Source organism: Genypterus blacodes, unplaced genomic scaffold, assembly GCF_046128005.1.
Source record: "Genypterus blacodes isolate CSIRO-AG114 ecotype Tasmania unplaced genomic scaffold, CSIRO-AGI_Gbla_v1 ptg000055l_1, whole genome shotgun sequence".
In the NCBI taxonomy this organism is placed as follows: Eukaryota; Metazoa; Chordata; class Actinopteri; order Ophidiiformes; family Ophidiidae; genus Genypterus; species Genypterus blacodes.
Genome location: NW_027466867.1, coordinates 5,477,300 through 5,501,343, shown reverse-complemented (window position 1 = coordinate 5,501,343; position 24,044 = coordinate 5,477,300). Strand labels below are relative to the sequence as shown.

At 44.6% G+C, this 24,044-nt stretch overlaps 4 protein-coding genes across 5 annotated transcripts; 1 reads left to right on the top strand and 3 right to left on the bottom strand.

The window, feature by feature from the left end:
* Positions 1-692: 692 nt before the first annotated feature.
* Positions 693-2,432, bottom strand: hoxb6b (homeobox B6b). The gene is made up of 2 exons (XM_076151660.1): positions 1,982-2,432; positions 693-946 (listed from the first exon to the last, which is right to left on the bottom strand). The coding sequence occupies exons 1-2, from the start codon at positions 2,430-2,432 to the stop codon at positions 693-695; spliced, it is 705 nt and encodes a 234-aa protein (XP_076007775.1).
* A 4,666-nt stretch (positions 2,433-7,098) lies between these two features.
* On the bottom strand, positions 7,099-16,107 carry ttll6 (tubulin tyrosine ligase-like family, member 6). The gene is made up of 18 exons (XM_076152306.1): positions 15,908-16,107; positions 14,171-14,308; positions 13,872-13,957; positions 12,904-13,037; positions 12,650-12,690; positions 12,417-12,535; positions 11,856-11,986; positions 11,610-11,766; positions 11,379-11,522; positions 11,202-11,287; positions 10,894-11,119; positions 10,592-10,770; positions 10,233-10,421; positions 9,901-10,033; positions 9,081-9,542; positions 8,861-8,941; positions 8,463-8,601; positions 7,099-7,877 (listed from the first exon to the last, which is right to left on the bottom strand). The coding sequence occupies exons 6-18, from the start codon at positions 12,429-12,431 to the stop codon at positions 7,477-7,479; spliced, it is 2,343 nt and encodes a 780-aa protein (XP_076008421.1). The 5' UTR covers positions 12,432-12,535; positions 12,650-12,690; positions 12,904-13,037; positions 13,872-13,957; positions 14,171-14,308; positions 15,908-16,107; the 3' UTR covers positions 7,099-7,476.
* A 706-nt stretch (positions 16,108-16,813) lies between these two features.
* Positions 16,814-21,438, top strand: calcoco2 (calcium binding and coiled-coil domain 2). 2 transcript variants are annotated; one of them, XM_076152063.1, is made up of 15 exons: positions 16,814-16,969; positions 17,432-17,609; positions 17,695-17,797; positions 17,983-18,143; positions 18,417-18,539; positions 18,625-18,750; positions 18,842-18,925; positions 19,016-19,116; positions 19,219-19,288; positions 19,423-19,590; positions 19,684-19,872; positions 19,977-20,114; positions 20,201-20,366; positions 20,513-20,544; positions 20,831-21,438. In XM_076152063.1, exons 2-15 carry the CDS (start codon positions 17,439-17,441, stop codon positions 21,014-21,016), a joined length of 1,818 nt encoding a protein of 605 aa, XP_076008178.1. In that variant the 5' UTR covers positions 16,814-16,969; positions 17,432-17,438; the 3' UTR covers positions 21,017-21,438. The 2 variants fall into 2 exon arrangements, with proteins under 2 accessions (XP_076008178.1, XP_076008177.1); XM_076152062.1 differs by having other exon boundaries at positions 18,414-18,539.
* Positions 20,731-23,593, bottom strand: snf8 (SNF8 subunit of ESCRT-II). The gene is made up of 8 exons (XM_076152067.1): positions 23,234-23,593; positions 23,088-23,138; positions 22,868-23,006; positions 22,659-22,763; positions 22,505-22,577; positions 22,271-22,412; positions 22,106-22,180; positions 20,731-22,000 (listed from the first exon to the last, which is right to left on the bottom strand). Exons 1-8 carry the CDS (start codon positions 23,285-23,287, stop codon positions 21,863-21,865), a joined length of 777 nt encoding a protein of 258 aa, XP_076008182.1. The 5' UTR covers positions 23,288-23,593; the 3' UTR covers positions 20,731-21,862.
* Between the last annotated feature and the right edge of the window lie 451 nt (positions 23,594-24,044).

Below are 24,044 nucleotides of genomic sequence, written 5' to 3'. Positions count from 1 at the left end.
GTATATAATATTATTTTTAGTAATCATAGTGCTAATCACAATGATAATAATAAAAGTATTAAATATTTATAATCGGACGCATGTTTTGGTCGTGAGCATGAAAGACACCACAAGAGGTTCGAGTGTATATACATCAAAAAGCCTTTATTTCTATGTACAATTTCCTAAACAAAATATTGCACACAATATCCAGATGTGCATTGGACACATGGTGAACGACAATAAATAACATGTAACATTTCTGATCTGTACAAAACCTTGGACAGTTGATGGCACAGCTGTAAACAACAAAGCCTATAGACTATAGAACAACTAGGCTACACCACACGATGTACAGTAGGACAAAGCCTCTTTTAATGGCATGAGGGGGAATCAAATGAACTCAGTAGGTCTATACGATGATGAGGTAACAACGTGGTCCAAAAGCAAAAGGAAAAATAATAATAGAAACACTGGAAATTATTTACATTCTGGCGGATTTGCATAGTCCCCTAAATCAACACACGAGCACAGGACAAACAGAGGAGGACCTGATTTAACCTAGAACACATTACCGTGCAGATATTGAAATAAAGTCTATCACAGCCTCTACACGTGTCTAACATCATGATAGGCAGCACATATCTACAAAGAAATCATACATGGGTTTTTATTTGGGAGTGTGCACATATTTAGGCCATTTCCAGTGTCCTTTAGCTCTTTTTCTCTGTTTCCTCCTCCTCCTCCGTTTTGGACGGATTGAGGAGTTTGTTCTCCTTTTTCCACTTCATCCTGCGGTTCTGGAACCAGATCTTGATCTGTCTCTCCGTCAGGCACAGGGCGTGGGAGATCTCTATCCGGCGCCTCCTGGTCAGGTAGCGGTTGAAGTGGAACTCCTTCTCCAGCTCCAGGGTCTGGTAGCGGGTGTAGGTCTGTCGGCCCCTGCGCCCACTGCTACCAAAAGGACCTGCAATTATTATAAGAAAAACCATTAGATATGTAGCAAAATTCTAAACTGTAGGAAAATCAGCCTGAAATTCCACAGAAGTCTGTTTGAGATAAATTAGATTTTAAAAACTCACATCACATACAACTCAAATCACAGCCCCACTTTTTCCTATACACATATTGATCAATAACCTTCTTAGAGGAATACCACGATTTAAAAAAATAGATTTAATCCTATACCTCAAATTACTGCCTCACACTCATATAGGTACTTATTTTACCTTTACTGACAACAAAAACATTCTATAATTTCCGATAATATTCATTTGACAACGAATATTGTACGTTTGATGCACAGCAGCGAACTGATTAGGACTTTATTTTAAAATCACTTAGAATAGGCTGCTGGTGCTGGCTGTGTGTGTGTGGCGCCCTCATTGAATCTTCTCCGTCTTAAAGCGTCATTATCTCCCTATAATATCCTAATATATGCGTATAAACTGCGCAGTAATGATTAAAAATCAGGTAACGTCATTAAAAAAAAACATTTTGGTGTAATTCTGTTTTTCGCGCCATCACTGCAAATATCCAAGTTTTATTGAGATATTTGCTTCAGTAAAAGTGACAAAGGCAGCTGATGATGATGTGTGAAAGCTGTGGCGATGAAGGCCCAGTCTGTATGTGCGTGCCTGCGCGTATGCGTGTGTGTGTGTGAGCCGTGCGTGCGTGCGTGTGGCACCGCATGTGCGTGCTCGTCTGTATGTGATGATGATGATGAAGCAGCCGGAGCCCTGAGGCGCGTGAAGAAGAATGTGTCGTTCTCGGCGCTTGTAACAGTAAAAACACGCGCTTTTGGTGTTTGATGTCTCCGAAAAAGTTCATGAAATATCACTCAAGTGTTTTTATTTGGACTCAACTGTGCGGAGCTGCGGTCGCTCTTCATCACGCAGAGCGGGACGCGGCGCTCTATCGCCTCCAGGCAAAAACAACAGCCTGTACACGAAGTCTGTATACTGTACTCTGTACGCCTGTGTATATGTGTGTTTGTACTCACCGGCGGAACAGGCGTTCATCCTCTGCATCCACGGGTAGATCAAAGTGGATGACTTGTCGTCAATGCTGCTGCCCATGTTGACACTTTGCTCCGGACACTCCGCTTTGCGCTGCTGGTGCTCCTGAGTGACAAACAGCGGCTGCTCCTCGCGGCTGCTGAAGGCGCACGAGCCCTCCGCGTCCTTGTAGAAAGTCCCGACCGGGTTGTAGTCGCACGGCGCTCCGCCGCCGGCCCGCCCGTAGATGGCCGCGGCCGCCGCGCCCGTCTGCTGGTAGTAGGACGCGGGGTAAACCTTCTCCTGCATGTTGGCTGCTCCATATGTGGCTGCGTTGGAGTAGTGTCTTAACGGGTCGGTGTATCCCGAGGAATAGAGCGGTATCTGACCCAGGAGAGAGTCCTGTCCTCCCGGTAGAGACACGGGAAAAGTTGAGTTTACAAAATAGGAACTCATTGGGTGGACAACGGGGTGTATATACTCCGGAGGAATATGATTTGTTGTCTTTTATAGTCCAAGTGGTTTTGCCATTACTTTATCGGAGATTTGGTTTTTGCTGGAAGGGGGGGTGGGGGGGCTGCGAGGTGCCACTGAGCACGGAGGGGACGCGTACCAGCTGATCCGGCGCCGGCCAATCAGCGGCGCCTGCGCTTGCACTGGCGCGCCCGTGGGGGGGCTCTTGTTGCGCGCAGGGGTCCCCGGTGAATCGAAACGAAAGCGTCGGAGCTTGTCAGTCCTTTTGACGCGCGCACACGCACACGCTTACACCGCTCGCCGTGAGATGCTCGGAACAAATAAGACACGTTTGGAGGAAAAGAGTGTGAAATGAAACAGTGTTATGAGTGCAAAAGAGTGTAGAAGATCTATCTATCTATCTATCTATCTATCTATCTATCTATCTATCTATCTATCTATCTATCTATCTATCTATCTTTACGCAAAACACTGCGCAGTATTTCTGATAATGCTCAGATAACTGGCGAACATTATAATCTCTCTCTCTTCCTCTCTCCCTCTTCCCCTCTGTCTCTCTCCCTCTCTCTCTCTTCGTCTCTCTCTCTCTCTCTGCTTGTTGGGATACATTATGATGTTTCAAAATCATGCATAATAACCGCACTTTAGACCTGTTGACGCACAGGAAATGTTCCAGAAATAACAATAACACCTCAGCCAGCAGTAATTACAGCAAATCACTGTTAGAAATAAATAATAATAATAATAACTAAACTACAAAAACGCACAGCGTTGCTTGTTCATTCGTTCACCTTTACGTGTGTGTGTGTGTGTGTGTGTTCACTTTCTCTCCGCTTCTCCTCCAATAAAGTCCACGACGACGTGCAGAGAGCATGACGGGAGGATACAGACTTCACACAGATGAACGACGTCACCAACCGCGATGAAATGGGCGAATTTCACATTTGTTCTAATTCTGTATTGGGAATGAAGTAAGTCGTGTGTGAGAGTGTTCACTGTTTAGTTAAGAAAACAATAAGCGTGTCAATGAACGGAACGAGAATATGAGCGGTGTTATTGCGTAATTGGAGCAGGTCTCGTTAGTGTGTATATTTTCAAAACCCTTCTTAATAATTATATAAAATAAATGTAAACAGATTTTTGCTGAAAACATTTTTGCAATTTTAATCCATTTTACACAAACTTATTATTCTATATAAGCACTTTTTGAAAAGTTGCCCCGTCTTGGTTGTTCCTATATAACAGAATATGATCCCGCTTTGTTAACATACTGTGAATAGATTTACATTTATTACTGTGTTTCCATTGTAGTAATTCAGAATATTAGATTTATGAAGCGACGTTTGTTAGAGTGCGAGCATATCAAAATGAATCCTCCATTGTTCCCTTTGCGTTTTTTGCTCAGTGTGCTCCGCATTTTGGGGTTTGGAATCTGCTCACATCCGTCTCCAACACACAAAATAACCCCCTGTATTTAAAAAAAAATGTAAATGAAGTGTAAATCTTGTGTTTGAATAGGACGCCGGTGCTGCCTGCACGTCAGGCTACAGCCCCTGCAGCCTGATGACAGCTGGACCTTTGGCATGAAGTGCGACCCAACAGGCCCACTGGCACCACACGTGAGCTTTCCACGCCATAAGGGAGTGAAGCTGGCAGGCATGTAGGACACAGGAAAGCCCCTCCCTAGCCCCCTATCAGCCCCCATTTAATGCCACGATTATTTACACAAGATTTGGCCAAATCACAAATGGCCTCAGTCAATGCAAACGTCATATTTCTTCAGCTGCGTGGACCCTTAAGGGGAGAGATGAGAGCCAAAGCTTTGATGTCCTGCACTTAACCACAAATCTCACAAACCTAAGATGCTTTCCCAGAGATAACATCAAATAACACCGTTTTATAATGTTGATATACCTTTAGGTGATTTCCCCCCATAGGCCCCTATATTACCACCATCATCATCAACAACGTCATCATCATCAAAGTCAAGCCTGGCCTGCGTTCAGTCAAACCCTTAAACCACCTTCATAAAGCAGGCCTCCACCCTAGGGGACATTCACCCAATATCACCCGGCTTTCCAAGCCCCCAAACCCGGGCTTCTCCTGCAGCATCCCGGCCTATAGATGTGCGCCACTATAGGAAAGCACCGCAGCACACCACGGGTTAAAAAAATCCGATCAAGCAACTGGTTGTGCATATCTCGCATCATGCAAGAACATCGGGATGCTTTAAAGCGGTAATGAGCACTTTGTGGAGGCTGATCTTCCCATTTGCCATCATATAAACATTTGGCTCGTACGCCGAGCAGCAGCAGCGGTTTAGCAGTTTAATCGCTAGCAGCTCTCAGAAACATGGTGCCCTTACCTTTGTTGATAATCCATCATGTCCGGTGTGGTGCCACTCTGCAGAAACTCCTCTCGCGTTCTCCTCCTTTCATCCATCCCCAAAATTCCCCCCTTTACTTTTCCCGGCGCGTTAAAGTGATTTCAGCAAAAGTAAATCCTCGGCCACCGTGGAGTGTCCCGATCCCTCATTTTCACGCCACATAGCTGGAAGTGTAGCCACAATAACATGGCGTACATACACACTCACATACACACACACACGCACACACACACACGGTGAGAGATTGCGCAGTGGGGCTCCCCGTCGCCCCGGTTTTTTGGAGCGATTACGCACCGGGAGCAATTCTTCCCTCGTATCCGTGTATTGCATAAATACAAAGAGCTAGGAAAAGGTTGTGTTAGGAAGTGTTAAGTGAATGAGCGGTGGAAAACAGCAGCTGCAATATAACCTCATGGGAAATAAGTTCCCATTCCTGGCGTCCACATGACCAACAGCGACCAATCCCCGAGCCGGGCGAGTCGTAAACTTCCATGGCAAAGTTGTAAATTTTCATAAACAGCAGCCGTTTTGTGCTTTAAGACATTCTTCCTCATCGCCATCTTTTATTCCCTCAAAAAAAGGTCCAAGGTTGGTTTTCGGTTCGAATCCCGGGACGCAGAGGTTGCAAGGTAAGCACGCGGATATGCTACCTATATGATGTTTATGTTGGATTGACATTGAGGGACGCGGGCGTTCACTTTTGGTTTGGTGTTGTGGTGTGTTTAGGTTCATGTGTAAACACGCAGCTTCATCTTCATCCCGCAGCTTCATCAGAATTAGAACACTTCAGGATGAAAGGATCGATGTGATTATAAGGGATTACTGAAATATGTTGACTAATTTCGGGCTCGGCCATCTTAAATCCTTTAAAGCTTTAACTCGTTTTCCTGTATTTACGCGCAAATCATTTAAAACGCGTCTGGTTTAAATAAATGATTATTTGTGTGTTTCAGCGTTAAAAACTGCAAAAATTTCCCCTTAATTAATGCAGATCAAGTGTGTATTGATCTCAGGCCGGCATGTTTAAGGGAAGATAGAACATGGATGAGGCGGATTAATGCCTCCAAAAACACAGAATACCTTATGCGCCATATTTTCCTTTATTATCAGCACAAAACTGGCTACAAAGAGGATTTCCGTCATTCTGCGCTGCTTTTATTTCCTTTCTTCTCTTTCTTTTGCTGTTTTAAAAATAAGGAGTGTTTCAGCTGGACGTTTTCCCACCACCAGCGAGGACTTCCGACATTTATAGACGCAGTAAAACCATAAATTCCTTAAATCCAAACTCGCCGCCTGGCTTTTAGGAATTTTTTGGGGAAGGCTTTCCTGCGCCTGGAAAACAAGCCGGACAGTTAAATCAACACTGAATCAAAAAGTTAAAGCGTTTTTCTGAAATGTAAAGCAAAGCATTTTTACATTTTTCATTAATAATGTATTCAGTCAGTTAAATAGAAACGACATTTGAAGAAATTGAGTGTAGAATAAGAGGTAAAAAGCAGATAAATAAGAGCTAAATCCAGATGTTTGTTCATCGGGCCTCTGCGGGCCTTTGGGCGCTTCACGCGTTATTGTTGTTATTCGCATTTTGTCGCGTGTTTTCGGGACATTTCAGTCTCGTATGTACAGAAATACATCTTCATGGCTTAAAAAATATCGAAAACTGATTTTTGATTCAACTAACCCACTCAGTCTTATATGTGTGGATGCGTAGTCAGGCGTTTTTCATCCTTTTACATCAGACAGGGAGGTTTTGCTGTTTTCGTCGTTACGGAAAATAATTTCCACGTATTTGTCATATATATTGACGTTCTTTTGCATTTATTTCTCATCTGATCAATCCGGTAGGCCTCCTGTCTTAGCTCACTGTGCGCATGTGTGTGTGTGTGTGTATTTATTTCAGGCTGATATCCTCTAAAGTTTCGACTTAGTGGAGGTAAACAAAGAAACCGGACGCTGATTGTAAAAGTTTATGGCCTCTTTATCTCTGAAGAGCTTTAACACATAGAAAGAGTAGATCTCTCTCTATCTCTCTCTCCCACACACACACTTTCTCTGGAGTGCGTGAGCGAACTTATTGTCCAATATTAATGCTTCACTTTACTACAGTAAACAATTTGTAGTGATCTAAAAAGACCAATTTTTTAATAACAATATATACAAAGTACAAAAAAATAAACCTAAAAAATGATCAATCTATGTAGAGACCATAAGTGAAAATAATATTCTTTTAAACTCCAATATTTCCTTTTTTTGATCAGTGCCCTTCAAAACCTAAGAGGCCTAAACATCCTCCAGTTTATTATTTTATTACTAAAATGTCTTTAATATTCATGTGTTGACCACTGAGTTTGCTCTTCAGTTCAGTTCATCAGATTCAGCTTTTTATGGGAAGATGTGCAGATATATGTGCACATTTTGGCACTAAAGGTGAGGTTTGGTAAAGAAAATGCACTTGCTCACACACACACACACACACACACACACACACACACACTTCCTCATACACTGTTATTGCTGCATTTCTGGGGATTATATAGTGGCAATCGGCAGAAAGTGCCTGTGTGCAGATAGAAATAGCAGGCAGTCCAGTCAGTCATCATAGGCACAGTTTGTGTTCACAGCTTAAGGCCTCGCTGACCCTCATCGCTCTCCAGTCCCGGGGTCGTCTAAAATGGTTCTGATTCTGTACAAGAGTCTCTCAGGTGCGTCTCGTATTGGGAAGCAGCTCTGCAGCCCCTCGGAGGTTTTGGAGTGGGTCGTGGAGGACATGGTGCTCCTGCGCCTGCGCTGCTCGCCGCCGCCGTCCATGCCGGCGGCTCTCAGGGAGGGTCTGCGGCTCACATGAGACAACACAGGCCTGCTGATCAGGGGGGCGCGGGTGGAGATGACAAACAGACTCTGGAGGGCTTTGGGGTCGCGGGCCATGTGATCGGTGCGCAGGGCTGCTTTGTGGACGTGGTTTATGCCCGAGATGCCGGCCCCGGCCCGGGACTCGCCATACGAGCCCCTCCTGTCCTGCCGGCCGGTCAGAGAGCAGCTGACTGAAACAAGAAAATATGAAACCTGAGCAAAATCTGAAAAAGCAGTTTGTTTTTTTCTATTGTTTCTTCTACACAATAAATCCTGTTTTAATTGTGATTGGTGTGTTAAGGGGGTAAATTAAGAATAACATTAACTGAGTCATTTGGGTCACAAAGCTGAATTATGCTGAATTTTATTGCAATGGATGCAGTAACAAAATACTTTTATATAATATAAAGAAAAACAATTCCCTCACATTTAATATGAATAATAAATTTGGTACTAATGAAGAAGATGACATCGGTATTCAAACTGCAGTTTAGTTTTATGTGTGTATATGTGTAATTATTTTTAGAATACAGCAGAGCTCCAAAATAGCTTTTTAAAAAATTCATAGCTAAGGAACTGAAAAGGGCAAAAATATGCAAAAAGAAATAAAGAGAAAAATACTAAATACTTAACCGTGGAATTATAAACAATGATAATCGACAATAAACCAAACCAACTTGATTTATTCATCTTCTGCTGCTCTCTTGTGTTAACCTCCAGTTTGTGTGGCTTGTGTTTGTTTTCCCAGCATGCACCGTGTGTGGGTCTGTACTCACGCTGCCAGGGGATCCTCTGGGCGCTGACGGGCCTCGGTATCGCTGCAGGCACGGTGTCAGCCTGCAGACACACCGGCTCGCTCTGGTTCCTCTGGTCCACTGTGGACCTGAGCAGACGCTGGGGAGTCACGTGGATGTACTGAACACACAACACAAACTCTATATTATCTTTGTTCCAACACATACAATATTCCTATATCATATGTAAATAATAACGTATATAATATTCAATGATTTGACTGATGAATTGTTGGTGTTGACAGTCTTTGTGCAGAGCTGCTATAGGATTCTGGACCATGTGGTGAAAACTCTTAATTAAATCAACTCTTAAATTGGCTTTTGCATCAATGGTTTTCTTTTATATCTATTAATAAATCATTTGTTGTGTTGTCAGGTACCTGCTGTAAGTTGAGAGAATATTTCTTCTGCTGCTGCTGCTGCTGCTGCTGCTGCAGCTGCAGCTGCTTCGGCCACTCAAACTGAAACATGAATAAGGTGAAAGTGCTGTAGAATAATCGGATACAATTCTAATAATTCAGAAGAAATACATTAAATTGTACACATTTCAAGTTGATATGAAGGAAATCTTGTGATGCACACACACCCACACACACTCACCCAGAGAGCAGTGTGTTTGTGTGGTACCTTCATCAGCTGTGTTCTCTGCTGGGCTTGCTTGCTCCTCTGGGTGGGGTGTTTGCCCCGGGTGTACGGCAGCTCTCCTCCTCCTGTCGCCCGGCCCTGCAGCAGCTGGTAGATCTGGTCCACCACTCCCAGGTCTTGCAGAAGTTTCTCCCTCCCCAGCAGGGCGCTCAGCCGCTCCTGCTCCTCCTTCTCCTCATCCACCTCCTCCTCTTCCTCTTCCTCCCCCTCCTCCTTTTCCTCCTCCTCCTCCTCCTTCTCTCTTGTTTTCTCCGCCTGCTGCGGCGGCTCTGGCTGCTGCTGGGGCTTCTGCTGCTGGGGCTGCTGGGGCTGCTCCTGCTGCTGGGGTTCTGGCTGCGGCGACATTGGCTCTTCCTCTAGGACCTCGATGGCAGCGGGAGTCACGTTTGCGGTGAACAGAGGAGGTTTGGTCAATAGCTGCAGGGACAGAGATGGATTTGAATGAATGGACTTGCTTTTTATGTCAAGACTACCACAACATATTCACAATATCCAAGCTACCTCAGTAACACTGTTTGTTGTGTGTTTGTGTTGTTGCCATGCCAATAAAACATCTCTGAATCTGACATAAGCAGCATTCAGTAAAAATGATCTCTGGGAATATTATTCCAACTAATTTGCAGCAGCTACTTATGATTCTGCTCTAACAGGGGTCAGCCAGGATATGAATCATTCATCATGGGACAAAGGGAGAAGCTTTCTGCCTCCCCCTTGTGGCGACTTTCCAAACTGCATCTATTCTATTGCTCTCTGTGACACAAGATGGGGGCCTCACCAGTCGCGCCGGTGTTGGTTGCGTCAGTGGCTTGGCTCTCTCCCCGGCCGTCTCTCCCTGCAGGTCTTTCCTCCGGCTCCACTTGTCATCCTTGTCCTTCTCCTGCTTCAGACGCAGCTCCTGCAGTTGGTTCCTACACACACACAGAATTGGTTCTAATAGCAGTTTCATTGTACTTCTCCTGTGTTTACGTTGTTATACTCCATGTCGATCTACAAATTTCTTACACAGACAATAAAATCATCGCCTTTCTCCATTTTTATCCTCAGGAATGAATTGGACCCCCCCCCCTTGTGTATCGGCTGGTGTGTAGAGTATGAATCTGCTTGTACCTAGCACACTCCTCTCTGGCTTTGGAGGCGGCCGTCTCTTGGAAGAGGGAGCTGCTGTGTTTTAAGTACTTGCTGTATTTCTCCCCTCCCTCTCTGGGATAGATCCTCTTGAAGCCCCCCAGGTGTTTGGCCTCGTACCTCTCCATCTGTTCCATGGAGGCTGCCTGGCACTGACGCAGCTCCTCTGTCCTAACACACACACATACACACACACACACACACACACACACACACACACACACACACACACACACACACACACACACACACACACACACACACACACACACACACACGTGCAGTCAAATGTCTGACATGGGCAATGGTGGCGCACCATCTTAAACAAGCGCCGTACCTACCTGGCTTCTCTGGAGCATTTCTGCTGCAACCTTTCCTCCACCCTCCGTCTCTCATCTTTGGTGATCTTCCGCCGGTCACAGGCACCCAAGTTGATGAGGACCATGGTGTCGTAGAGCAGAGCGTCCTTCACGTCGCGGTCCAGCGGGGAGTCGGTGGTGAAACTTGGGGAATGATTCACCTGAAGGTACAAACACACGTAACGAGATCCATCTTGGCCTGAGTAGCATTTCAAAAACACGAGGGCTCCATTGCTGTGTGTGTATGTGTGTGTTTTTGTCCCCGGAGGGCGGCTGGCGTTCACCTCCAGCACCCAGGGTCGGAGTCGGTGATCCAGCAGCACGTCGAAGCCCAGAATCTCGAAGCATGCGCTGCCGGTGGTGTGGTTGGGGAAGCAGGTGTGGTAGTTGTGCTTGAGGATGGGGTGAGCGGAGATCATAGTCTTTATGATCACGTCCTCGATGTCGTTCCACAGCTTCTCCGTGTTGCAGTTCAGAGACTCCAGGAGCTTGTTCAGCGTGGAGAGCTTCCTGGGGAACGAAAAAAACCCGACGTTTCGATGAGAAAAACGGTGATATTCCCGGTAATACCAGGCGACAAATACCGTCTTACCGTTTGCTGCCGGAGTCGTCGTCACGGACAAAATTCTTACTGTTCTTATTGATGGAGTAGTTTGTCAGATGCATGCAGACGTCGTCCTAACGTGAGGAGGAGAAACATAAGGCGCCATTTTACATAAAGACACTAACTCTCTAACGTACAGAAGGTCGCCATTTTCCAATTCCTCACCACGTTGCTGTGTGTGGGTTCGTTGTAGGAGGTGGTGCAGAAGCGAGCCAGTCCCTCCTTATACATGAATATGCTGAACGGGTCACATGACGTCACCAGGATGTAGATGCGAAGGTCAAATTTGTATCCGTCGATAATAAACGGCTGGGACGGGAAAGAAATCATGTTTGACCTTCAACCCCTGCGTGTGAGTGTGCGATTTTGCGTGTGTGTGTTGTTTTCTGTGCTTACCCGGGCGAGGTAAACCTGGCAGATCATGTTTTCTCCAGCTTGAATGTCTTTGGTTGATTTGGTGATGAAGATGCCTTTGCCTTGGCTTCCTGTGTCAGGCTTACAGATGAAGGTCTTGTGTTTCTTGGCCCTGGTGAACGCCTGGAAGTCGCTATAGCTGCAGAACATGAGTTTGGGAGAAGACGAGTTAGAAACGAGGTCCCGAAACGATGACGCAAAGTTCACACTCGGTGGCGGCGAACTGACTCTGCGGGGAGGCACCAGGTCCGGGGGAAGATGTTGTAGTCTTTGGGGAAAAGCTTCAGCATGCGGTTCATGTTCCTCGCCAGTAAATCCTTCCGGCAAATCTCGCTCATCCCCGGGAAATGGTTGATCTTCTGCAAAAGACAAGAGAAGACGTTTACAGGTTCCTGGCTGATGTTAATCGGATGCAGGGGAAATACTCCGCGTGCGTTTGAGGCCCTGTGCCGACCGCGTTAAGTGTTTTTTTATGTGTAAGACTGAATGCACCCTAAGTGAGATACGACAAAATAAACCGATCCCCCGTCTTCACACTGGAGGTAGATTGGTCGTAACCTGCTGAAGAGTAACAGTGTATTCATTGAAATACCCAATTAGATCACAAATTGATTGCTTCAGCGGAAAAAAAATGTTATGAGCCATGAAAACTCAGCGCAGAGCGACTTTCTCCCCTTGATATCTTTCAATTACCACACATTTGTTTTATAGGACTGAATTTGGTGGAATTAGCCTTTGATGATAATGGAGGGGAATAGGAGCGTTAGGTGCATTGTGGGCGAATCGTACCTGGTAACCCTTCATGTCCCTGACGCGCTCCAGCGACACCGAGCAGTCGGTCCACAGCAGCGTCCAGTCCTCGTCGTTGTTCGTCTCTCTCAGGCCATACCGGCGAGACGCACGGCGCACTGGGAGGGGAGGAGGGGGGACACACACGCAAATATGAGCGTTTCCATGGAGATGGAAGTGTATTTTGTGTACGTGGGGGTGATGACACTCATGATTGATCTCTTGGAACATACCGCTCTCATATTTGCAGTTGCTGAGGTTGATCCACAGTCATCTGGAAGAGAAGAGAGGAAGAGAGAGGGACAGACATGTGCTTGGCTCGTCTTCCTCTCTCGAGCGATGAGCCCCAAGTGAAGCAAACGCAATTAAAAAGCCTCCAGGACACGGTATCACATACAAAAGAGTGTCAGGATGCTTAGTGCCAATATTCCTGCACTGGGAAATCACTGTGGCAATACAAACAAGAGCAGATTGAGCAGTGAAGTACCTCTTCTTGATTTTCTTCCTCTTCTTCTTTAAGACGGGAGGAGTGCTGGCGCGGGTGAGGTTTTGGCTGTCGCTCCCCGAGTCCTCGCCTTCCGGTTCACACAGCTGCACGTGATCCGAATCTTCGCCGGGGCTCTGGACATGGCGTGGAGAAGAAAGAAGACAGAAATATTTACCCGTTTTCATGGTATTTTCCAGGTCCACTTCACTGTCTCTCCCCTGTCTGGTGAAATTCAATCAAACAGAACAGAGGAGGCCTACGTGCTGTAAGTGCACACGTGGAGTCAGGTTTCTGCCCTGGTTTCTCTCCTTACTGTCAGCAGCTGACACTCAATGCTAGATTGGGACTGGACAGTGACAAACCGTCAGCCTGGTTACAGTCGTTGTAGGAACAATAGAGAGAGAATGAATACAGAAAACACTCACACGACAGGCGTCATTTTGTTCATATGAAGCACTCTAACCTGAGCGCTTTGTATTCAGCACTCATCACGCCAGCTTCTCCGCCTTATCCTGTGTCTTGTGAGGGTGAAGGTGAGGACAAGCTAATTGCTGATAATGACTGTGATGGAACACTGGCTTGGCAGGTGGTGGTGGTGGTGGTGGGTGGGTGGCGGGACGTCCCAGGCACGCCGTGGGAGGTTATGGTGCTAGGTAACCGTATTCCGATCCAGGGATCTGGATAATCCCGGGGCCTGAACTGTGAGCTTTACGTCGGGCTGCGACGCCCCCTCTGACAGCCGCCAGGATACAGTTACAGCACGGAGACGCACCAGTGACACCTTTGTGTTTTCTCCTCCCCATCGACAATGACCGGATTCAGCGAGGACGACTACTGGTTGTTAAATGAAGCCGTTTAGCACAGCTGCTCATGTAAACATTCCTAATTAAGGAGTCTGATTGTAAAAGACAATTGTAGCTACACATGAATACATGCTCAAAAGTGTTTGAGCAGTAACAGTTACTGACCTGCATCGTTAAACCTTCGTCTTGCCTCCTCTTCACCGTAGGTGTGCCACTTCTCGATGTAAGCCAGACCAGACTAGGTAAAGTTCCTTAAAATGTTTAATCAGAAAACACAAAGTGACAGAGTCAAACGTACGTGTTGCTTCCTGTGTTGCTCATAATAGTGTCAGTGTGTAAGAGTGTAAAGCTGCTTAAATAAACAATAGTGACGTCATCAAACCAGCAAAGTTACAACATTGATGTCATCCAAACTAACAAAGCTACATTACTGGATCAGGTTCATGTTTGGCTCTTACACATACATTTGAGGGGAGGGGTTCACTTCCCTCTGCCTCTTTGCTGCAGGGATCCTTGTTCTAAGAGCCTCTCAAGATGCTGTCATGCTCCTCAGGAAGTAAACCAGTCACATCTCCTCCTCCACCTCCTTCACCGGCGGCCGCCTAGTTAAAGAAGACAAGAAAGTTGTATCATCTTAGTGACGGCTCACTTCAGATTGACTTACACACTCAAGGAGCAGGCCCAGCATGGATCTGGTGTCCAATTAGAAATGTGGGGAACAAACACCTGATCCCTCTTGACAAGATGGAGAGAAAATGAGCAGGAGAGCTCAGCAGGGAGCAAGAGGAGAGGTATAATCCCTGATATTTGTTCACTGAAACAGGAGAAGTGTCTTTCGGCAACTGAAGCTGTTCAATTTCAAATCTGTGTTGAAAGCAGCACAGCAGTATCTGGTGTAAGTGAAGCGACGGTACACGTCTTTTCTCGGGCCGAGCTGAAATGGAGCACCTTCAATTGAAGCCCGGTCTTCCATGGCAGACATTAAAAAAAAAGAGCGGGCGGAGAGAGGATGTCGGTCAAAATCTTGGCAAAGGAGGATCGAAAACATGCCAAACAAGATATTGTATCCCGCGTTTCCTGGCGTCACGGCAGCTAATCAGGCATCCATCAGATAAAAGAAGCATAATGAAGTGGAAGGATATGGCGGAGTGTGCTTGCTTTTCTGCTTTCTTCTCATTTAATTCTGCACCTGCTGATTAGGCGACATTAGATACTTTGACACTATTTTGGATGCTAAATGTTTATTATGGACATATGTGCATTTTTCATTCATTTCACAGAGTAAATAATGAATTGATGCTCCTTGCTTGGTGTTGGTCATGGTGATAGTATAATCCTGAATTCTAAACCTGAAACTCTGCTCAAATATCTGCAGGAGGACAAGGAGAATCTGCCCAAAACAACAACGAGTGTCCAATAGGAGAGGAAGCAAGGATTTATAAAGAAGCTAAACAAAACAATAGTGTAAGATAGTTAATACTACTACAAATATGGGCAACCAGGGATATATTACAAATCATCAATCCTCTGACCCATCTCTGAGCAAGTCCGAACCCATTATATTTGTGAATTATTCGCCACAATGACAGAATATACCTTGATTTTAGACGTTTTCATTAATTGCAGAAATCTTAGGTCATATGATTCACTACCAGGGGGCGCCTCAATCACACCCGCTACTGGGAACTACTGGTCTGGGTTAACAACGTGGTTGAAATGTGAAGTTTTCAGACATCTACCATTACATTTTATCATTGTTTTAGCAGTATTACAAAAAACTATAATTTCACTGTTTACAAATGAACTCAGCGGTTAAAGTAGGCGTTTTGTGTAGAAATCACACGGAAGCGCATTAAATTCATTTGAAAAAATACGAATTGCACGTGTTAAGTTGCCTCCATTGTAATATTTATATCAATACGTACCTTGTCCTTGATTTTCTGGTCATCACTGTTTCTGGAAGTTCTCTTATAACGAGTGCAAAGCGTCAGTGACGATGCAATGGCGCAAATTACTTTAGTCAATCTCCAGCGTTGTGGCCTGGCACGTCCATTGGTGGTGTTGCTATGGTAACCCAACGCTGACTTCCCCGTAAAGCAGAGGAGTTCTAACTGCTAACTAGCAACAGGCTTCATAAAGCAACTTCAAACCCGTGACAAACGTTGTAAATGTGTCATTAAACGTTTTAAATGTAACATTACCGGACATATGTCGGTGCGTCCTGTTGATTATGTGGAGCAACGCTGTCGGTGTTCGTTATCGCCTTGTGTTGATGAACTGTAGGTCCACTGCTGTAACTCATGTCAGCGTGTACACACAGACACATACGTCACTGTTTCACGTGGATCTTCCCCGTTCTGTCCTCAGCCAATAGCAAGCATGGGCTGCTAGAGCTCTCTCTTCTGATTGGCTGTTGGCTCTGTAATGAGAAACCGTACCCACAGAGGTTCCTTTCAGTTTTCACAGGTGAGTATGTATAATACACAACAATATGGTGCTTTACCGTCCGATGATGTTCATGAATCCATACCTATGTCATTATAAATAATTATAAATAATGAATATATCCAATTTGATTTAATGTATAAAAAACAGTGCACATAAATAAACGTATAGTAAATCCTGTCATTAGTTTCTTACACCCCTTGAATGAAATACAACATCATAACAGTTGATGAGTGTGTTTGTTTTTGTCTAAATGTCCAGTGAAAATAGTCTGCTAGTACCTTTTCATGATATGACTAATCCCTAACATTCTAATGGAGCTTTGAGCAACTGCAATTAAAGAATAACTTTATCAATCCCCGAGGCGAAAATGTAATTTAGTATATCTTAAATACACATATAGACACACATATGCGCTGTATTTTACAGACGCTTTATTGGAGTGGTTGTGTTCCAAGTTTTGTCCAATAAACAAAATACCCCACACAATTTCTCTCTTGGCGCCCTCTTGTGGTTTAATCTTGACACTGCGGAAATAAGGACAGAAAGAGGAAGTTGTTAAAATGTGGCTACATTGCCCAAAGTGAACAACCATCATTCGTCACTTTAAAAGTACCAACTTTTCCCGCAGAGCTAATCAGCCGAGCCTCAAGGTGTCTGATTTATAAATGTATTTATGTGTGTATTTACGACGATGGATTGACAAACTTCCGGGGCGTACCTGAACGCATCACGGCAGCTCGTCCCAAGCGGTGTGTTCTGTTGAGCTTTGATACGGAGACTGAGAACCTTCGCAGAAGAGAAGGGGCAGCAAACATGTAAGTTCAACCTTTAATTGCTGACATTTGTCAACAAAATAAGATATATTACGATAGCTTTTATTAATAACAATGTATAAAGCACGGAAGTAAACAACATTACAGTTTTGGGAGCGGCCCTGTGGTCACTTTCAGTTTCATGTTTTTAATTTTAATAACATACGTGACAGTTTCCTTGTTAAATTCGAGCGAAATAAATAGTTTGAAGGTAGAACAAACAATTAAAGTTTGCCTCGGATGAGTGCGCAGTTTATCAACAAAGTGAAAGTATACCTAGAGTAGGCAGGAACTCCTTTATGGCACCTGCTGACTTCCGTCAGACTAATAAAACCTTATGGTTATCATCATATTATATCTATCTATCTATATCTATCTGTCTGTCTGTCTGTCTGTCTGTCTGTCTGTCTGTCCCTCCCTCTCTCTCTTTCTCTCTCTCTCTCGATCACTTAATTGATTGATCAGTGGATTGATGGATCCCTTGGACCTGATGGACAGCATGGAGAGCCCTATTGAATCCTTCTCCCAGGTCATTTTCAGCGAGGTCCCTTACTCATACCCGCCTGCGACCCCTGTGACCTGCTGCTACACCCTGACTGCAGCCTTCCAGCCCAACACGAGGGACTGGGTGGGCATCTTTAAGGTGCGCAAACCAGACTTTGGTGTCATATGTATCTAGAGCAATGAAGCGCCCCCTTCAGTTTTGTCTTGTTGTTGTTGTTGTGCAGGTAGGGTGGAGCAGAGCAAAGGACTATCATACCTTTCTGTGGGTGGAGCCATGTCAGGATGTGATCGGGGAACAGCCGGTGACTAAGCATGTCGTTTTTAATGGTGAGGAAAAGTTCTACGATGATGTTTGGGTACAGTTTATTGTCACCTCTGTACCACTCATTATGCTCATTATGTTGTATAATTCAAACTCCCCCCTCCTCTCTCCCTCCTTTTATACAGTGGACAATAGTCCTCTCACTGCAATGATTAATGTCTCACAATCCGCTCTGTTCTGTTTCCTTTAGAATACTACTTGCCGAAAGATGACGTGGATTTCTACCAGTTCTGCTACATCGACAGTAATGGCCAAGTGCGAGGAGCCAGCACCCCTTTCTGTTTCAAACACCCAGTGGAGCAAAACGCAGAGAGCAGTCCCGAAGATGACCTTCTGGTTATTACAACACAGGTATCAAATGTCTTTCTTCAGCCTGGCAGTACATGTGAAATGATAGATATGGAGCAAAAGCCAGTGACTGTGTAAACAGAGACCTGGGCTTTAATCCAGAGATGAAAGGGTCTTATGTGGAAATCCCCCTGACACCATCTAGAGATTTTTGGATTTTAAACTTTGGGATATAGATTTTGAAAGCCTTGTGCAAGAGACACAGTGTATTTAATGAAAGCACGTCCCGGTCTGAACTCCATTTTGAGTTGACATGTGTTTTGTGTGACCCAGGAGAAGGTGGAACAAAGTATGCGTGAGAAAACTGAGTTGACCAAAGAGTTGGATCAGAAAATGGAGGAAAATCGAAACCTACAAAGTTCTCTGGAGACGCAACAAGAAGAACTCAACAGCCTGAAGGTTTGCTTGTCTGCTTTCTTGTACCATAGAGAGAATAGAGGAATAGACACGTGTGCCATTGACACTTTGTACTTACATTCAATAGAGACAGAAGAAACAGAAGGAGCTGGAAAACAGTGAACTCCTGAAGGAAATGGGTGAAATCAAGGAACAAAATGAAAGCTTGAGATGCGCCTTAAAGGAGAAACAGCAAGAGACGGACAGTTTGAAGGTTTGTTCCCTGTCTGACTTCTGGAATCTTCTTTCATAACCAGCACAGTACAGAATCAGGGCAAACAATGAACTTTGATGTGACATTCTAGGAGATTCTGGCCCAAACCGCAAACCAGCAGACTGCAGTGAAGCAAAGTGAAGGGAGTTTGGGTGAAGCATTCAAACAAAAAGAGGTAAATGTGAGTTTATCTTATAGTGAAAAGCTCTACTTTGCATATATGCAAGTCCTTTTAAATGTTATTATTCCCTCCTTCATTTTTCAGGAGGAGAAATACAGTCAAGCTGTTGTCAAGATCACCCACCTGAAGCAGGAACGTGAGAAGCTGAGGGGGAAGATTGATATTCAAGGCACAGAGATTGCGGCGTGAGTTCACTCTGCTTTGGTGTACATTTATCATCATGACCAGAGAAGAAACATTTCAGCGCATTTTCTACGTTCCACTTACCTTGTCTCTGTGTGTTTTAGGCTGAAACAAAAGAAGGAGAAAGCAGAGCAGGAGTTACTCCAACTGAGAGATCGTATTCAGCTTCTAGAGGTAAATCTTTCTTTTATACACAGTTTATGTAAGTAAGAAATATAGGGAAGTAGTACATTAACTCAAGCTCTTTGATGTACATGAGTAATCTGAATCTTCGACTGATATCTGACCGTGTGCTGAACCTTTGGCAGGTTGATCTGCAGAGCAGCAAGAGGGACAAGGAGCGGCTCTCCGTAAAGCTGGAAACGGCCAAGAGCCTCCCGCATGACAAAGAGGAACTCAAGAGAGAGAACCAGGTGTTACACAGGAGGCTGTCAGAGCAGGACTCGCTGAGGAAAGCTCCAGATGACAGTCTGAACGTAAGAACGGATCAAGAACAAGATTACAACTCCACAACAAGTCCCCTGTGCGTTATTGATGCGATGTTCATGATTCAGATACGTCTTCCACAGATGCAGTGTCAAACTCTGCGTAACCAGCTGCAGGATGCTCGGGCTCTGCTGGCGAAGGAGGTGGAGGAATCCAAAACCAACAAGTGGCGAGCAGATCAGATGGAGAGAGAGATGCAGCAGTGCAAGGATCAGCTGGAGCGTTTTTCCAGAACAATCGAAGAGCTCGCTCAAAAAAGTAGCAAACAAGAGGTCAGTCAGGGCTGAGATCACATCTGTCTACACTGAACTCAATGTTTATATATATATATATATATATGTATAAAAACAATTTTTTGCATGTGGTATTGTTTCAGCTTCTACTCAAAGAGGCTCATGGGTTCATCGCAGAGAAGGAAGGCATCATCAAAGAGAGGGATGACGTCATCATGGAGAAGGAAAGCATGGACCTGATTGAGAAACAGGAGAAGGGCGATCTGGCAACAGAAAACTTGGTGTGTAATCAAGACTTTGCTTTGTTCAACAAATGGATGATTCGTTGAAAACGTTCCCTTAATTTTATTTAACTTTTTTCTCTCAGAATCTCCGTAAAGACGTGGAGTGGCTCCAAAGGGAGCTCGCCAAGGCCACAGCGGCTCCTGCAGAGGCAGAGCTCCTGCTGCCCGACTCTCCTCCTGGTTCAGCAGCATGGCAACAGCTCACACATGCAGACTCTCAGCAGCAGCAGCACTTATACCAGAGTATCGGTAAGTTCTGGGCTCAGTCGGAACAACTGGTGTTCATAGGAAGGTTGTGCTCTTCACAACATGGCTGCATACTGGAAATCAGTGTTTACCAAATAAGAGATAACTAGTGACGCACTGTTAACCAACTGGCTTGTTTTTTCTCACAGGAGACACTTCACCTAGAGAGGAAGAGGGAGAGGTAAGTGCTATAATTTTTCTTCAGAGGAATTTGTAAAGAAATGTGTCGTAAGTGGTCAGAAAAATAGAAATGTTTAAGTCTCCCACTCATGAAGGGAAACTAGTAACAGTGGAAACCAGTTAACTGATTTAACTTACACACACACAGCTGAAATGAGCTCAGCCAGAATGAATTTGAGGAAAACTCAGATCTCACGTGGTCGCTTGGTATTCAACCACAAGCCAGGCATGATCCGGATCTTATTTTGTTACTGCTCACAAAGCGCCCGTGTCTATTTGTGTCCCAGCTTTCGTTGGTGTGTCGTCACTGCCAGGAGATTTTCCCCGGCATCACCCTGGCCGAGCTGGAGCAGCACGAGCAGAACCATAAAGTCTGTCCCTTGTGTGCGCTCAACTGTGACAAGTTTGAGCAGGAAGTGTACGAGGATCACGTCAACTGCCATTTAGATGCGTTCCAAAATCTTGGTACATGATCCATACGCTTGGAGGAAACGTGTGGATATTGGCGTGTTGTTTAAAATGAGAAATGCCCATAAATCTTAAATATATGAAGCAAAATGACTCTTATATGGCTTTAGATTGATTTGAAGAGCTCTAATGTCTCTTTACTTAAATAATTCTTGCTTTCTAAAGGTAAACAAAGGTAACATGGATGAATCATTAAAGGGTTTGAGTATCACTTTCTTAAAATAACTATAAAACTGCAATAACATACTAATGATCATATCCTACTGAAACTAAGTGTTTGTATAATCTGACAAATTCCTGTGGCTCTTAAGATGTAATATTAATAAAACTGTATGAGAGTGTGTGAGGAGATGATGAAATCAACTTAATTCTAAATGCTTAAAGATAAAGGTGTATTTGAAATAAAACCCTTTCCTTCCTCTGTTAATGTGATTATGTGAATGCTTTTAAATAACCCTGCTGACAAGAAATAAAATCATGCTTTAGTCACACAGCTGATGGAGACAGACAGAATTTACTGAATAAAGTAAAACACAAAGTCCTGTGCAGTGAAATTTGCCCCGTGATCCCCAAAGACAATGTAGAAGTCAGAAACACGACATCATGCTTTCAGTGACTCCTCCCTTTATAATGCGAGTACACTCTTTGCATAGATGTTGTAAGTGAGGAGAGCCCTAAGAAGCAAAGATGTCCTCTCCCCTGGGTGCAGAGTGTGACCTCAGAGGGAATTCACGCTGCCTGCCAGCACTGGTGAGTCGGCCAAGTCCGTCACATGCTTCATTCCCACAAGCCACATTTTGTTTACCAACATGTCTCTCCTCTTGAGCAGAGTCCAAGCACACTTCTGTTCCTCAAGGCATCATTTGATTGGCCTCCTCCGGTGTGACATCACGGGACGTCAGCTCAGAGAAGAGAGCGGGCAGCCAGTACTGTGCTTCTGCCGCCGCTTGAGAATCGATCCAAGCTAGTCCCTCTTTAAGCAGGTGATCCTGGAAATACAAGAGAAAAAACTCGGTGAATGATCTCGTGCTTTCAGAGCCTGGAAGCAGAGACCAAATGTCACAATGACATGAAATGAGTTGCCAAGCACCTACCAGGACATGACAAGCCCGCTCCTTCTCCCATTTCAGACTGTCCTTGATCTCGCTCACTGTAACGTAGCCCTTCTTCTACAAATAAACACGGAAACAAACGAGTCTTACCAGATGGGCTTCAGACCAAGCATTTGTGGAGTGAAACCCCAAAGATCCAAGTCTTACCTCTGCCAGCTGCAGGACTACAGTGTGGTCCATGTTGAGCTCTGCTGGGACCGACTGCACCAAGTAAGAACCGCCGACAGGAATCATCCCAAAACCATTCCCCATGACCTTCAGTTTCTTTATGGCTCTCACCAGGTCATCTCTGGAAAGCAAATGTTCCATGAGTTCAATAATCAGATTATGTCGACCTGATACACGACACTAAAGGCTCCTTTAGGAATAGCAGACACTCACTGGCTCACATCCTGAGCGTACTTCCCTCTTCCCTTCAGCACTCTCTGATGGAGTTCATCCAAAGTAATAAGCCCTGAAAGAAGACACACACAGGGTTAGGGCCAGGGCTGAACTCACACTTATGCATGAATTGATTAACAGCTGATCTACAAACCTCCATTTCTGTGTTTCAGAGCCAGACACACTTCAATAATCTGCACGCCCAGCTCATAATAGAAGTCACCGACACCCAGCATCTCTGACCAAAACCCTTTACCGGCTGTAGGAGGAAAAATATAAACAAGCTTATATTCTACTCAGAAATACGACCAACGTGTTTATCTGGTGGTGTGTATTCACAGATTTAAACTTAATGCTTCTCACAGGCAAGGGGGTCAACTCCAATGGTGGCACACATTTCCTGAAACTGGACCCTGAACTGGGGATTCTTGCGGATCTCTTGTTTGTGCTTGCTGGCAAACTCCTCCAGGTTGGACTTGAAAGTCTCCAGCTGCTTAGACATCTGACAAAAACCAGACAAAAACGTAATATTAGCTAATAATTCCATCTTAAACGTGCTGATGTAAAACTTTGGCTGTATTACCTGAGCAATTTGATCCGCGGCAAGAACAGTTCCTCTTTCCTTATACTTAGCCTGAGTATGTAAAAGGAGAAAAGGGGTAATATATGAAGATAAGACATGTTTTCAATGTGTATTTAAAATGTAAACACCAAGGTAATGTGCATTACCTCTGCAAGCTTCTTTTTGGCGATAGCTCCCGCACCAACTCCTCTCCGATGCATTTTGCTGCTTCTTTCTTGACCCAACGAGTAATAATAGTGTCCGGAAATGTAACCTTAGGTAAGTAATGGATTATAGTGGCTAACCTGGCTAACAACACACATATGCCTTCTTAATTTCACAACAATCCACTGTCTCTGTCCGTCTCCACCCCAGAACGCAAATGTTCAACAATGTCAGCGAGATATTGCGAAAATGTCATGAAAGCCTGAGATGTACAATTTTCGACAAGCTTAAGTTCCAGAGTACGAGATTTGTTAGACAGTTGTTTCCATTTTGATTACAGCACAAGAAACGAAAGCACTTCCTTGTTGCTACGGTCAACAAAGATTGAATACTGCCCCCTGGTGGCTTGGAGAGAATACAACAGCTGTGTGACAATACAACAGAGCAGTCAGTGCGCATTTTAAGTTTCATAAGTGGGAAAAGCGAACGCGTTCACAAGCTTGACGACATTATTAGTCAGATTTAACTTGTTTACACCAAACCAGTATCACCTCCAATATAACAACAACAACAACAAATAAACATGAAGATAATAACTATTTGTGACAATATTAGTGGACACACTTTGCTGCTATCCGTCGCCAACTACTTTTTTAAGAGAGTAGTTTAACCACAGCGTAACTACTTTAAATCATGAGTAGCTTGTAGCTTAAAGGGCAAACATTATCAGACATTGACACACCTAGCTGAGGTCAATAATAACTGAGTGTAAAGTGCAGCGTGAATAAGGTTATTTACACACATGTGGATCTG